The sequence below is a fragment of the Loxodonta africana genome, chromosome 7, assembly GCF_030014295.1.
Source record: "Loxodonta africana isolate mLoxAfr1 chromosome 7, mLoxAfr1.hap2, whole genome shotgun sequence".
NCBI classification, from domain to species: domain Eukaryota; kingdom Metazoa; phylum Chordata; class Mammalia; order Proboscidea; family Elephantidae; genus Loxodonta; species Loxodonta africana.
This window is the reverse complement of record NC_087348.1, coordinates 63,126,939-63,140,006: the sequence shown is the minus strand read 5'-3', so window position 1 is coordinate 63,140,006 and position 13,068 is coordinate 63,126,939. Positions and strand designations below refer to the sequence as shown.

The 13,068-nt window shown below is 46.0% G+C and overlaps 1 protein-coding gene across 6 annotated transcripts in view; it reads left to right on the top strand.

Moving 5' to 3' along the window:
• NAV2 (neuron navigator 2) overlaps positions 1 to 13,068 on the top strand; it is a 459,088-nt gene that overhangs the window by 426,047 nt on the left and 19,973 nt on the right. For all 6 annotated transcript variants that reach the window (XM_023550786.2, XM_064288347.1, XM_023550784.2 and 3 more), the window contains 6 exons: positions 1,915 to 2,068; positions 3,274 to 3,436; positions 4,182 to 4,282; positions 6,823 to 6,918; positions 8,718 to 8,886; positions 10,734 to 10,969. In XM_023550786.2, coding sequence (XP_023406554.2) covers positions 1,915 to 2,068; positions 3,274 to 3,436; positions 4,182 to 4,282; positions 6,823 to 6,918; positions 8,718 to 8,886; positions 10,734 to 10,969 — 919 coding nt within the window. The remainder of the gene's footprint in view (positions 1 to 1,914; positions 2,069 to 3,273; positions 3,437 to 4,181; positions 4,283 to 6,822; positions 6,919 to 8,717; positions 8,887 to 10,733; positions 10,970 to 13,068) is intronic.

Below are 13,068 nucleotides of genomic sequence, written 5' to 3'. Positions count from 1 at the left end.
TGTTGGTAGCAACTTTAGATTGGATAATCAGGGAGGTGGCATTTCAACTGAGCTCTGCAAGGCAAAGGAGCCACTGTATAATTCCAGTCAGTAACATGAGCTGCTGCAACAAACTCAGACCCAAACCCCAGTGGCTTAACATTTGATGGTTTATTTCTGGTTCACTCCCAACCCAGTACAGATATCCCTAGTGGGCAGGAGGTCAGCCAAGTGGTGATGTGGGCACTGTGACTCCTCCCATCTTGTGTACTCGCCAGTCCCTCTGCCAAGTGCCATGTGTCCATCCCACAGATGGGGGATGGGAGGTGCAGAGGACTCGCAGGAGCATCCTGTGGGCTGGGCCTGCAAGAGGCACACAGCTTCTGTTCCCACAGTCCGTTGACTGGGACTCAGGGCCATACCATCTACAAGGTGGCCAAGTAAGACAAGAGAGAGGGGTGATGGTGTGTTGCTGTAGAGGACTCCTAGAAAGCAGGAGCAAGAACTCTCCTTCCATCCACTTTCCCTATAGGGCTTGGGTGTGGCGAACTCTTGGCTCCCCAGCCCTTTTCTTACATTCCACAGCATCCATGGACACCGAAGATGTTTGTTTTTGGTCTAGTTTTCCAGTGGGTGGGCAGAGAGCACATACTTACTTCCAACCTTGAAAGGTTTGTAAGAATGTGCAAATGTAGATGCATGAGGGAGTTCAAAGAAGAAACCAAAGGCAGAGAGGTCAGGGCTTAGAAAATCCCAACCCTGTGGGCGAAAGGAATGGCAGCTATGGGAAGGCAGAACTTTCCCACACTCACAGCGTTTAAAATTAGGTATTATCCCACCAGCCCTGCCTGGTGTCTGCCTGGACGGGACATCAAGAATATGCTAGAATAAAGTGTTAGAGACTGAGGAGGAAAAAAAATATACATCCAGTAGTTTCAGTAAGCAATCCATAAAGTGGACAAACATTTACTGAGCATCTACTGGGTAGAGTAGGTACGTGGGCTTTGGAGTTCACAGACCTACCAGGGTTTTAAGAATGCAATTCTTCATGACTTTTCTCATCTTCCAATTGGTGGTGATCTGACAGATGTCTGAAGGGCAAATCTAGTTAAGCAAGTAAAGAGTGCAGCCTAGAAAGACCTCCTCATATAAAAAAGAGGAACAAAACAGGATCCCACAGTCACCTTGACCTGGTGTAAAGCTGGGAAAGAGAGACAACTAGCCATGCTGTTGCAAAGCTTTGATATAAAACTTTCAGCTTCAATGCCACATTATCTTCTCTGGTCTCTAAATGTCCTAAGATGTTTCACTCCCTTGCCATGAGCTTGTTAAGCAGTTGAGGGGCAGTGAGGGGAAGAAGCATCTAAAGAAAGCTGCTCACAGTAGATGCTTTTAGGGGAGTGGGTTTTAGTTATGTGACAAGAAACACACTAGCTCATTCCACCTGTACCTTTAGAAGGTTTCTTCTTCCCCCTTTTGGCAAGTGAAAATTGACCCTCCACTGTCTAAGCTTCCAGTTTCTAATCTTCAAAAAAGACAGTTGATCCTGCTTCTCTAAGAGGGTTTAGGACTCAAGGGTCATGTGGTGTCATTATAGGGGCCCAGCTGTAACACACTGGAGGAGTTTGAAACCCTTAAGGTTACTACTCTCTACTGCCATATCCTGTTTGTCCATAGACTATATTCACTTTTGCCGAAAGGCGTGCCAAAGCCATCCTGCTTGCCGGAACTCAGCAAAGAAAATGGTAGAGAATCAATAAAATCTGTGCGTTTCAGGTGCTTTTGGTATTGCCACCTCCGGGAAGCAGTAGACAGCTGGTTACACGTGGTTACTGCTGACCAAGCCTGATGATTGACATGAACCAGTGGTCAGTGGAGGGCTAGAAGGAAGGGGACTCAGGGCTGCCCTTGCCAGTAGCGTTCCTCTTTCCCTAGCATTTCAGAGTGCATGGATAGTGAAGCCGAGACGGTCATGCAGCTCCGAAATGAGCTAAGAGACAAGGAGATGAAGCTCACAGACATCCGCCTGGAAGCCCTCAGCTCTGCCCACCAGCTCGACCAGCTTCGGGAGGCCATGAACAGGATGCAGGTAAGACCCCAGGGGCATGGGCTGAGCCCAAGATCATCTGGGAAGGAGCTTCAAGAGGCTGTTCCCTGCCAAGCCTGAGGGCTACCTCGCAATCTGGTGGCAGCCCTTCTGTTCCAGCAGCCTCTCTCTCCTTTCATTCCCTCCCACACATTGCTTAAAGACCAATCTTTGAAAGGTCTGAGGTTTCAAACCCAATGCACTTCCCTTGCATAAGACTCTCAGTGACCCCCCGCCCCACCATTGCCCTCTGCATGCAGTCTGATCTCCTTCACCTGGTCTTCAAGGCCTCCTACAAGTACCTTTTTACTCTTAATCCTATCCCTCCCCTTCCAGGTTCTACTCACTAGCCATAGAGAGTCATGGATGGTTCCCTTCACATACCCTGGGAGCCCCTGTTGCATAGTGTTACCTCCACTGGGAATATCCTTCTGCAGATCCACACTGGATCTTTCCCTCAAGAAACCCAATGTTTCTTCCTCTGCAAAGTCTTTCCAGGTCCTCCTGCTGGAGAAGTTCACAGTCTCTTCTGAATTCCTATAGATTTGTTCTTATAACCCCTCCCACCTTCTGCCCTTGATTGAAGGCATTTGGGCCTTCTGAGTTATTCATCTTTGGACCCCTTTCTCTGAAGTTAGCATCAGTTCCTCGCACATAGTAGGTGCTTCACAAATATTCATCAAATGAAAGACCTCTGTGGGGTCTGCCAGATGGAACTTCTCTGGAGAGCGGCACTTCTCAGAGAAGGTTCCCTGGAGATTCTAAAAGGAGAGCTCCTTGGTCAAATCGTTTTGGGAAATGCTGCACACTGTGTGCCCCTCTCAGAGATTCCAACACCAGAGTGACCCATTAAAGCCTCTGAGAAGTCCTGCAGTAAAAAAAAAAAAACCTGTCAAACCCAGAGTCTCCCACACTTCTCAGATTGTAAGACTTTTTCATTTACACTCAGGCAACAAAGTTTGGGAAACACTGCTGAGGCCGTTTTAAAGGCCAGTTCTCTGAAAGAATGGACTCTCCCCTGCCAGACATGTCTTGTGTGTACAGCAAAGGCTGCAGACACTGCTGAGTCTCTCTGATGGTATTACTCATTCTGCCATTGCTGTGATAGCCACTCGATCTCTTCGAGAAGCTTTCAAGCCTTTCCTCCAGAAAAGGCTTGTTCACGTTGCACCCACCTAGTAAGTATGCTTCTCCCTTACTCTTTACAGAGTGAAATAGAGAAGCTGAAAGCTGAGAATGACCGGCTGAAGTCAGAGTCTCAAGGCAGTGGCTGCAGCCGGGCCCCTTCCCAGGTCTCCATCTCTGCTTCCCCGAGGCAGTCCATGGGCCTCTCCCAGCACAGCCTGAACCTCACTGAGTCAACCAGCTTGGGTGAGTGGTGCCACGGGGCTGGGGACAGGACTGGGCCTGCAGCTGGCACACTGATCTCCAAACGAGAGCTCCAAGCTAAGCAGATCTACAGATGAAATGGAGAGGCAGCAGGCGTGTGTGCACTTGGGGTGTGTGTATGTGTCTGGGTGTGCGTCTGCTATCAACATGAGCCCAGCCGTTAGACCGCTCTCATGCTTTGCTCCAGCACCCCAGATTCTCCAAGCGTTGAGCTTGGATCTCTTCGCCCACCATGCTGAGTTCCATTTGATCCATTTTAAGAGGCTGACGTGCAAGCTGAATGCTGCATACCAACCCCGTAGTTGCAGGTCCCAGTTGGGGCCATGGCTTGGTCCATGACCTTCCCGCCTTCAGTATGGATTCCAGGCTAGCACAATAACCAGCAAACATGATCAAGGTTTCCTTTGTAAGCATACTGGGGCTGACGCTTTTATTTTTTCTCCATGATGCTGCTGTCGCTGTGGTTTTGGTTGAGCCTCTCCCTCCTCGCACTTCCGTTTGGCAAGGTGCATCGTCAGCCTGCTGGTTCCTTGGTTGGTCCACCATTAGTTTCTGTGGTTGCATTCTCCATGCTGCCCTCTCCCTCTCCCTACACCCTCACTCCCTTCCCCTGCACACCCGACACCTGGTTTGTCCCGCTGCTGTGTGCCAACAAGCAGCGGGGGTGTCAGGAAGCCGGCTTTGCTGTCCCCATGTGCCTAAGGCTGTTGATGTTTTCCATTCGCAGACATGTTGCTGGATGACACTGGTGAATGCTCGGCTCGGAAGGAAGGAGGCAGGCATGTTAAGATAGTTGTCAGCTTTCAGGAGGAAATGAAATGGAAGGAGGTTAGTTGGATCCCTTTCCCTGCTCTGCCTGCCCCTTCCCCAGGTAGAAATACCTAGTTTAGTGATTTAATCGTAAAACTGTATCACCTCAGAGCCTAAGGTGTTTTGGAAACGCTACTAACACTTTTCTTAACTAAACCATAATCCCCAGCAGCCTTTTGACACAATTAAAGTGAACAAGCGGCCCTTTGTCTTTCTGTTGTGATTGGAAGGTCTAATAAAGAGTACTAAAAATGGTCACACATTGCATTTTTATGTAATTAATACTAACATCAGTCAGAAATGGCTTTTCTGAATTTAATATATTTGCAGAGACATCAAAGGCAGCTAAGCACACTCAGCACAGAAGGTACAGAAATAAGCTGACCAAATCCAGCTGACCAAGAGCACCAGTTTTATCAGGCTGTTGGGGTGCCGAAGAGGTAGACTCAGAGACAGAGACAGCCAAGCCAGGGAGCAATCCATGGAGTGTTTTGACTCCCCAAGCCTGGGGAATGAGTTTTCTGAGTTAATTTCTGTTCTCTTCCAGAGTTTAGGAGGCTATACCACCACCAGAGACTACTTTGGGTTGGGATGGGGGGGGTTGACAGTGAAAGTTGATTTTTAATCAGTGATTAAATCCAAATGATGGTATGAATGACCATCTCTCAGTTAACTGGGTAAAGACCTCCTGAGTCACTATGGCAAGGCCCCTGAGTTTTGTTTGTTATTTCTTAGTATTTTTAGCCAACACACTATTGTAGTTTCAGACAGCCAGGGGACCCACCAAAAACCAAATAAATCAGTTACTGAGGATTCCAACTCATGGCCACCCCATGTGGGTCAGAGTAGAAGTGTGCTCCATAGAGTTTTCAATGCCTGTATCTTTGGATGTGGGTTGCCAGGCCTTTCCTCCAAAGCTCCTCTGAGTTAACTGAAACCACCAATTTTTTGGTTAGCAACTGAGCGTGTTAACCATTTGCACCACCAGAGGACTCTAGAGGGCCCACAAAACCAAAAACCAAACCCGTTGCCATTGAGTCAGTTCCAGCTCATCACGACCCCATAAGACAGAGTAGAACTGCCCCATAGGGTTTCCTAGACTGTAATCTTTACGGAAGCAGACTGCCACATCTTTCTTCCTCTGTTCAAACTGCTGATCTTTTGGTTAGCAGCCAAGTACTTGACCACCGTACCACCAGGGCTCCTTAGGGGGCCCCCAGTACCCACCAAAACAAAACGTCTACAGCCATACTTGTCTTTGCCGTGGGATTCCACTTCATGGCTGGCTCTTTAGTCTCAAAGAAGGGGACAGCCCCCAAAATTTTGGAGCTGCCGGGGGTTTTAGAATCACCTAGCCTAGAAGTTGCTTAGATAATAGAGTGATGGACTGGCAAGGTAGAAATTCATTCTCATGGTTAGGACCATAGTTCAGGTAAATGCCGGTGATAACCGCTGATCACATTTTATTCTAATGATCATCAATATGAACAGATAGATCTTATATTCAACAGAATTTTACAAGTCACTTTCAACAACTGTATCATTTTGAATCACCACAGCATCCAGGTGAAGTTGGTTGACCAGACATTATCCCCATTTTGCAGTTGAGAAACCCAGGACCCAAGCATTACTTGAGCTACAAGGCAAGTGGCAGGGCTAGATCAACAGACCACAAGACTGTGCTCCTTTCTCTGCTGACTCTGCTTAACTGCCAGATGTCCCGCCTCACTCTCCTGACTCTATATCTTTATGAGCATGTTCCCAGCGTGTTAGTTAAAAACCCAACCGAAAGGAATATTCCATTAGTTTGGCTTTAATCAGCATAATTAGTTAGCTTCTACTATGCAGAGCTCTGTAGGCAGAAATGCAAAGAAAAAAAAAATAGCATTATTTTCCTGTGAACTCCTCAGAGTTTTACTAGTTTTCATAATTAAATGTGTTTATGACTTTTAATTTAAAAAAAAAAGCAATAAATGTTATTAAAGAAAAAGTAGAAACATATCTGTCTTAAAGGAGTTTAAGATTCAGCAGGGAGATAAATCTGATATACAAATAAGACAGAAATACCTACAATACACATAAGTGAATACAGATTGTATTGTTACATAAGCTCTATACAGAACTGTGGAAGTAATTGCGAGCTCTGAGCCTGGTGGGGTTGACGTTTGAAGGATTCCAGGAAGAGGTGAGTTTGTAAGCAAGGTTTGGAAAGGGTGAGATGACAGATAGGAGAGGGGAACACATTCCAGGCAGAAGGAAGTGTGTGATCCACTTGCTGAATCAGGTGCCCACTTAGTAGAATGTTCCAGATTCCAGAGAAGAGATCCTCTCTTCCTCTCCCACAGATTGCTGTTTTAGCCATAGGAAAGTTACATAGAGCAAGAGAAGGTTTTAAGGCTGTCATAGTCAATCTCAGTTATACCTGCTGTTAAAACAAATAGCACTTTTATTCCCCTTTCAAACCACTGGCGGAGCTCTAAGGCAATCTAAGTCTTCTGCTAAACCGTGTCCAAAAAGATCCACCTATTTTTCACCTGCATACATTTCCTTACCCTTAGGATTCCAGACCACATCTCTTTCTTATTGGCTGCATTGGAGTTAGTGGCAAGACGAAGTGGGATGTACTCGATGGGGTGGTTAGACGACTATTCAAAGTAAGTATTTCAAGAGGATGGCTACAACATCATACCTGACATGGGGGCCTCGACTTAGGAAAATAAAGGGCAGTTTGTGTCCTGAACTTGACCAGTTTTCAGGCCCCTCTTCCACATCCTCCTATTGCTGAAACTTGTCCCGTAGCCCTCAAGTGAACTGAAGGATGATGGGTAAGTACAGGCTGGTGATTGGCCAGACTCTTCCTCCCGTCTGCCCTTGGTAGTGGTTGGCCAGCTCATGATTGTCGTTTCCCCAGCCTAGCACAATTATTTGAATTTTCACAGTGAACTGCTAATGTCCAAAATCTTTTTGCCTTGGAATTTTGTCCTATTGAATATGCCTTGGAGTATGTGATCTGTGACTGGGGTCAAGACATCAATTTCCATCCTTCATTTCTGGGTGATTCAATCCAACTTGCATTCTGTATCAACTTTTAGGAGTCTCTGATTTGTGCTTCAGGTGGCATTAACATTTGATCAATGACCAGTGTCAAGGACGTTGGCACACTTATTTGTCTATTCTCTCTAATCAAACCATTCGGTTGAGTGTTGCCACAGAAGAAACAAGGAGGTGAACCTTGAAATGCAGGTGATTTTGAAAGATGTTTTTAGTATAATTTTTGTAGTGTCCCAAAGTAAGTCCATAACCACAAATGTTCATTAATCCTATCTCCTGAGTAATAATAACCTGCATTTATTATGCCAGAAATCCTGTGAAGCCCTTTACTTACATTACCCCAATTCATCTCCAAGTCTGGGAAGAAGATCTTATTTTCCCATTTGAAGGTGAGGAAAGTTGAGACTCAGGTTGAGTCACTTGTCTAAGGTCATGGATCTAGAACTTGATCACGCAGGTCTAGTTGAATGGGTCTGATTTCAAAACCTGACATAACTAGTACACTGTAGTCTCTTTCTAGCATCCGGATCCAAATGGCTTCACACAGAGAAAGTTCTATTCTTTGGCCAAAGAATATCCCTCATCTTGATGGGTCAGTCTGTAGAAATGTGACCAGGCAAGAGAGATGTGAGTGGCTTAGGGCAGACCAGTTCTACCGCCTGACCTAAAACTTTATCTGTGCTGACAATCAGTTGGGACATTCTTTGATGAAAAAGACAACAGCTCCGTCTGAAAACAGCTTCAGAGGCATTATAGTAAGTGGGAAAACGAGACTGTTAAAAGCAGAGGCCTATGATTGGCCTCCACCTCATCATTGTGTGGCCACCCACCCCGTAGCCTATGGGTCTCAGTTCTAAGTTTAGTGACATAAAACCTCTTGGTCACTGACGTAAGAGGGAACACTTTCAAAATTAAACACACGTTTTCCTTTTTAAAGATCCAGGACTGCTTTTCTCTAATAGCCCTGGGTTTTACTCTCTTTGTCATCAGCGTTATTTTTACCTTGAGCCAGAAGAAGGGCCTGGTGGAGAGATTTCTCGTCAGGATTACATTTTCATGAATTTTCCAGCACCACTCACAGGCCTTGATGTCTTCGAGATAACAGCTGAACTTAGGAAATGCAGCCTAACTTTTCCATGCTTGGTTCATCCAGACTAAACGTTCACAACCCTGTTAGGTTTTTTTCTATCACTAACCAAATAAATCTATGTTTTTAAGAGGCCTGTAATACTAGGGCATTATCCCCATAGAAAGTCAGCTCTTCTCCCCCTCATTCCACAGCTCGATTTCAACTCAGACATCATCCCAGAGAGAAGAGATGACAGTCATAAATCACCCAATGAAAACATGAGTCAGGGGCCTACTTGAGCCATGTCTTTGATGGGGTCTTTATTTTTTCCAGGAATACATCATTCACGTTGACCCAGTGAGTCAGCTAGGGCTGAATTCTGACAGCGTTCTCGGCTATAGCATTGGGGAAATCAAGCGCACCGACACTTCCGAAACACCCGAGCTGCTTCCCTGTGGCTATCTGGTTGGGGAGAACACCACCATCTCTGTGACTGTCAAAGGTAACGTGGCCGATTACAGACGTCGGAGCTTTCAGGAATTGCAGCTTTTGTTTTGTGGCTTGCCGTAGGAAATTGTAGCCACAATTTTGTTTGTGCATGTGTATATGGGCTCCTCGCTCCCCTTCAACCACAGTTCCTCTTACCTAAGAAAAGTTGAACAGTTTGAGTTTTCGACCACTATCGGAGCAAATAATTTTAGTTTATTGCTGAAATTATATAACAGAAGGTCCCATTACCAAGATGGTAGACTCTTAATAACCCTGTTGAAATGGGCTTTCTGCTCTCGGAATGCTTTTCCAATACCAATTAATTACTCTTGCCAGCAACTCTTGGACGTGGTCCCATTCTACAGTTGGGGAAACCACGGTTTGTCATCCATAGGCTACAGAAGAGTCACTCTGCGAACCCTGATGAAACTAACGAGGTTCTTGCCCACGCATGATGCTGCTGGAGCTTCCAATTGCCTCACCTCCCAGAGATGTTAAGCCCCAGGCCAAAGTGTATTCCCTTGAAACTCTAGTCCCATCAAGTTCTCTATGGAAAAGAGAGGTCTCTTGGCCAAATAAGTTTGGGGAACTGTATTATTGTCCCTGTTTGGGATTAGGGGCAGGGAAGGTAGGAATGCATTGATACATGAAAGGCTCTGACAGATGATGCTGTTAAAAAGGTTTTATCCAGTTAGTTTCACATTTATTTGACTACAAAATCCCTTTTTTCCTTTTTTTCATGTACCACCTGAGGAATATGCCTTGATAAAATTCTACGAGGCTTAACCTTCTGAGTGTCCGGTATCTTTGCCCACTTATTTCCCTTTAAGACGCTGAACTTGACTGTGGTTTTGACAGTATAATTTATGAGTTGTTGGAGCTCAGTACCAGGCAAATCTTAGGCCTGTCTCCTGCAGATAAATCATTTGGGGACATTCATCCTGGTCTTTCTGGAACAAAAAGTCACTTCATTTAGGGGCTGCTCTTGGTTGGGTCAGAAACAAGCATTTAAACACATGAGGGGGCCTGCTTGCAGTGAATAATTATGTGGAAAGAAGATAGTATTATAAAAGAGAATAGATGCCCTACAGTTTAATTTTCACTTACAAAATACTGTTTCTCTTGGAGTAAGTTTTAACAGAATTACCTTAGGTTCTGGACAGCTAACCTTGGATGGAGCTTCTCTTGGGGATCATATCAAGAAGATAGCTTTTGTAAAAGCCAACAAGCCTGATTAATGAAGTTGTCCCACGTGGAAGGGGGGGAAGATAAATTTCTGTTTGATATTTGAGAATCAGTGATCTCACTATGTAGCATTTCAAACTAGGGCCAGTATATATATCCCAAAATCAAATGATCCCACCTTGCTTTTCCCTTTATTTTAAAGATAAAAGCACTATCTTCACGATACGTCTGAGTGTGGGTAGCACTGGTATGCAGGAGAGAGCTGAGTGAAGAGGTAACTTAAGGGTCCTGGCTGACACACTTGGGCAAGACTCAGGCTTGCTTTGGACAGAGAGCATTGGTTCAGTATAGTGAACCCAGAGAGGCAAGCAGAGCCCAGATCTTAGTGATTCTGCAGAGGACAGCTGAGGACTGAGGCCCCAGATTTAGAGGTGAGTCTGAATCTGGGAACGCTGGCCATGGCTGGAGCCAGAGGCACACAGTGCTGATGAACAGGGATGCAGCTTCCTGGAATAGTGGTGGTTTGTTCTCAGCCTCCTGGATACCTGGGTGGGCAGGGGTCCCAGGTGAGTGGGATGTCAACGAAAGGGACAACATCAGGTCTTGGCAGTTGCCATTAGACAACTGCAGAGAGCTGTCCCTTCTACAGAGCTGCCCTTTGTCCCTCAAATGCAGGGCTCGCAGAAAACAGCCTGGACTCTCTGGTGTTCGAGTCGCTGATCCCCAAGCCCATCCTGCAGCGCTACGTCTCCCTGCTGATAGAGCACCGGCGGATCATTCTATCGGGCCCCAGCGGCACTGGGAAGACCTACCTGGCCAACCGGCTGTCAGAATACATAGTGCTTCGAGAGGGACGGGAGCTGACAGACGGGGTCATCGCCACCTTCAACGTGGACCATAAGTCCAGCAAGGTGAGGGGCTCATCCCAAGTCTGCTCAGCCAGGGCTCACTTTGGGGTTCTTGTAGAACTGTTGCCACCACTGCTTCACTGGTGGGAAAGCAGCATTTCCTATAAGCTCTCCTTTGGTGGATATTAAAAACCAAGTGAAGAAGGTCAGAATGGGGCTGGCAGAAATGAAAGCTTTGACTCAGATCCTCCCAGCAAGCAATTCTGTCTGGGGTTAGGTGGATCTAGTTCATTTATTGCTGCCTCACTGTGAGCCAGGCATGATGCTCAGTGCTAGTAGTGTTTTTTAATCACCCCGCATATATCCATTCCACTTTACCAGGAATTTATCATATGCCTACTATGTTACACTGTTTTGTTTTTTTTTCCCCCAAAATAAAGCCTTCTTTTGTGGTAACAAGAGCAGTAGCAGAAGCTCCCATTGGTTGACTCCCTGGCTGTTACTAGCAAACTGGCTTCTCACAGCTATACCTGTGAGTTTATGTTAATAGCGAATGTTTTGGAAAAGGACTGTTTCTCTCCCCATTTTACAGAGCAGCAAACTGAGGCTTAAAGTAGATCGGTCATGTGTCTGAGGCCACTCAGATGGTAGAAAACAGGGGAACTGGAACTCAAGTGCATTGGGCTCTGGCGCCAGCAAATAGGCTTAATCCTGCTTTGCAGTGAGCAGTGGAAACCTGTTCGCATGGAGTCAGACCTAGTCCCATCTGAAGGTCGTGAAACGTTTTCTCAAATCTGTTCATTCCTTCATCCCGTAGGGGTTTATGGATAATTCATTCTGTGGCTGGCCCTGGGCAAAGGGGCCAGAGAGTCAAAGACAAATTGGAAATTATTCCTCCACCTCAGACTCACCTCAGCTAATTGAAAACACTGATTCCCAGGCTTTCCACCTCGATGATCTGTTTCAGTGGGTTGTGTGAGGCCAGGAATCTGCACCATTAACAAGTTCTCCAAGTAATTTTTTTTCTTAACTTGTTTTGTATTTTTTACTATTGTGGTGAAAATATACACACTAACAACTTCCACATTTGCAGCTCAGTGACTGATGACATTTTTCATGTCATGCCACCATTCTCATTCTCCTTTTCCAAAACATTCAGCTATTAACATAAACTCTGTGCCCACCAAACAAAAACGCCCCCCCGTAACTATAAATAATCTTTGGTTTCTATATGTTTGCTTATTTTATATAAGTGAGATCATGCAGTGTTTGTCCTTTTGTGGCTGACTTTGCTCAGCGTAAAGCTTTTGAGGTTCTTCCGTGTTGTGGCATGCATCAGGACTTCATTTCTCTTACAGCTACGTAGGGTTCCATTGTACGTATATACCACATTTTGTTTATCCATTCATCTGTTGATGGACATTTCGATTGTTTCTACCTATTGGCTATTGTGAAAAGTGCTACAATGAATGTTGGTGTATAAGCCCCACATGATTCTGATGTTGGGGCAGAACAAGGGAGAAATGATCAGAGCCCCTTATACCAAGAGCGTTTGTATGGGTTAGGAAAGGTGCCTTCTCCCAGGACCAGTTAAAGAGGCACCCCAGGCACGTAGCCAGTGATCTCAGTTCCAGTTCACTTTGCCCTTGGCAGGGCAACTGCGTTCAGAGCACAGCCTGGCCACCGTATCCCTCAGGGCTGAGTGAGGGAGGGTAAGCTCTGGGGTCTCAAGAAGTCCGGAGCCATTCCTTGCCAGGTGCTTCAGACTGTGAGCCCAGGGTGAAGAGGCCTAAAAAATGAAAGATTGCCAGTAACTTAAAGAATTGGGTTGTTGCTATGGCTTGCAAGCCACATTTGCCTTAGAGGGGAGGCCAGGGAGTGTCTCTCTTTTTGTAAGAGGCTGAGGAAATGTCAGCATCTGAGCCACCAGGCTAACATCTGGGGCCATCTGGCCACGGTAAAGAGCACACACTGGGGTCAGGCACCCAAGTCTGAATGCAGCCCTGCTGCTCACCACCTGAGCAACCTCAGGCCAATTAACTGACCTTGGGTACCTCAGCTTCCCTGCCTGTAAAATGGAGATGAGATAGTACCCACCTTGCAGGGTTATTGTAGGACTACATAAGTTAATATACGTAAGACACTTAGAGCTGTGCCTGGCA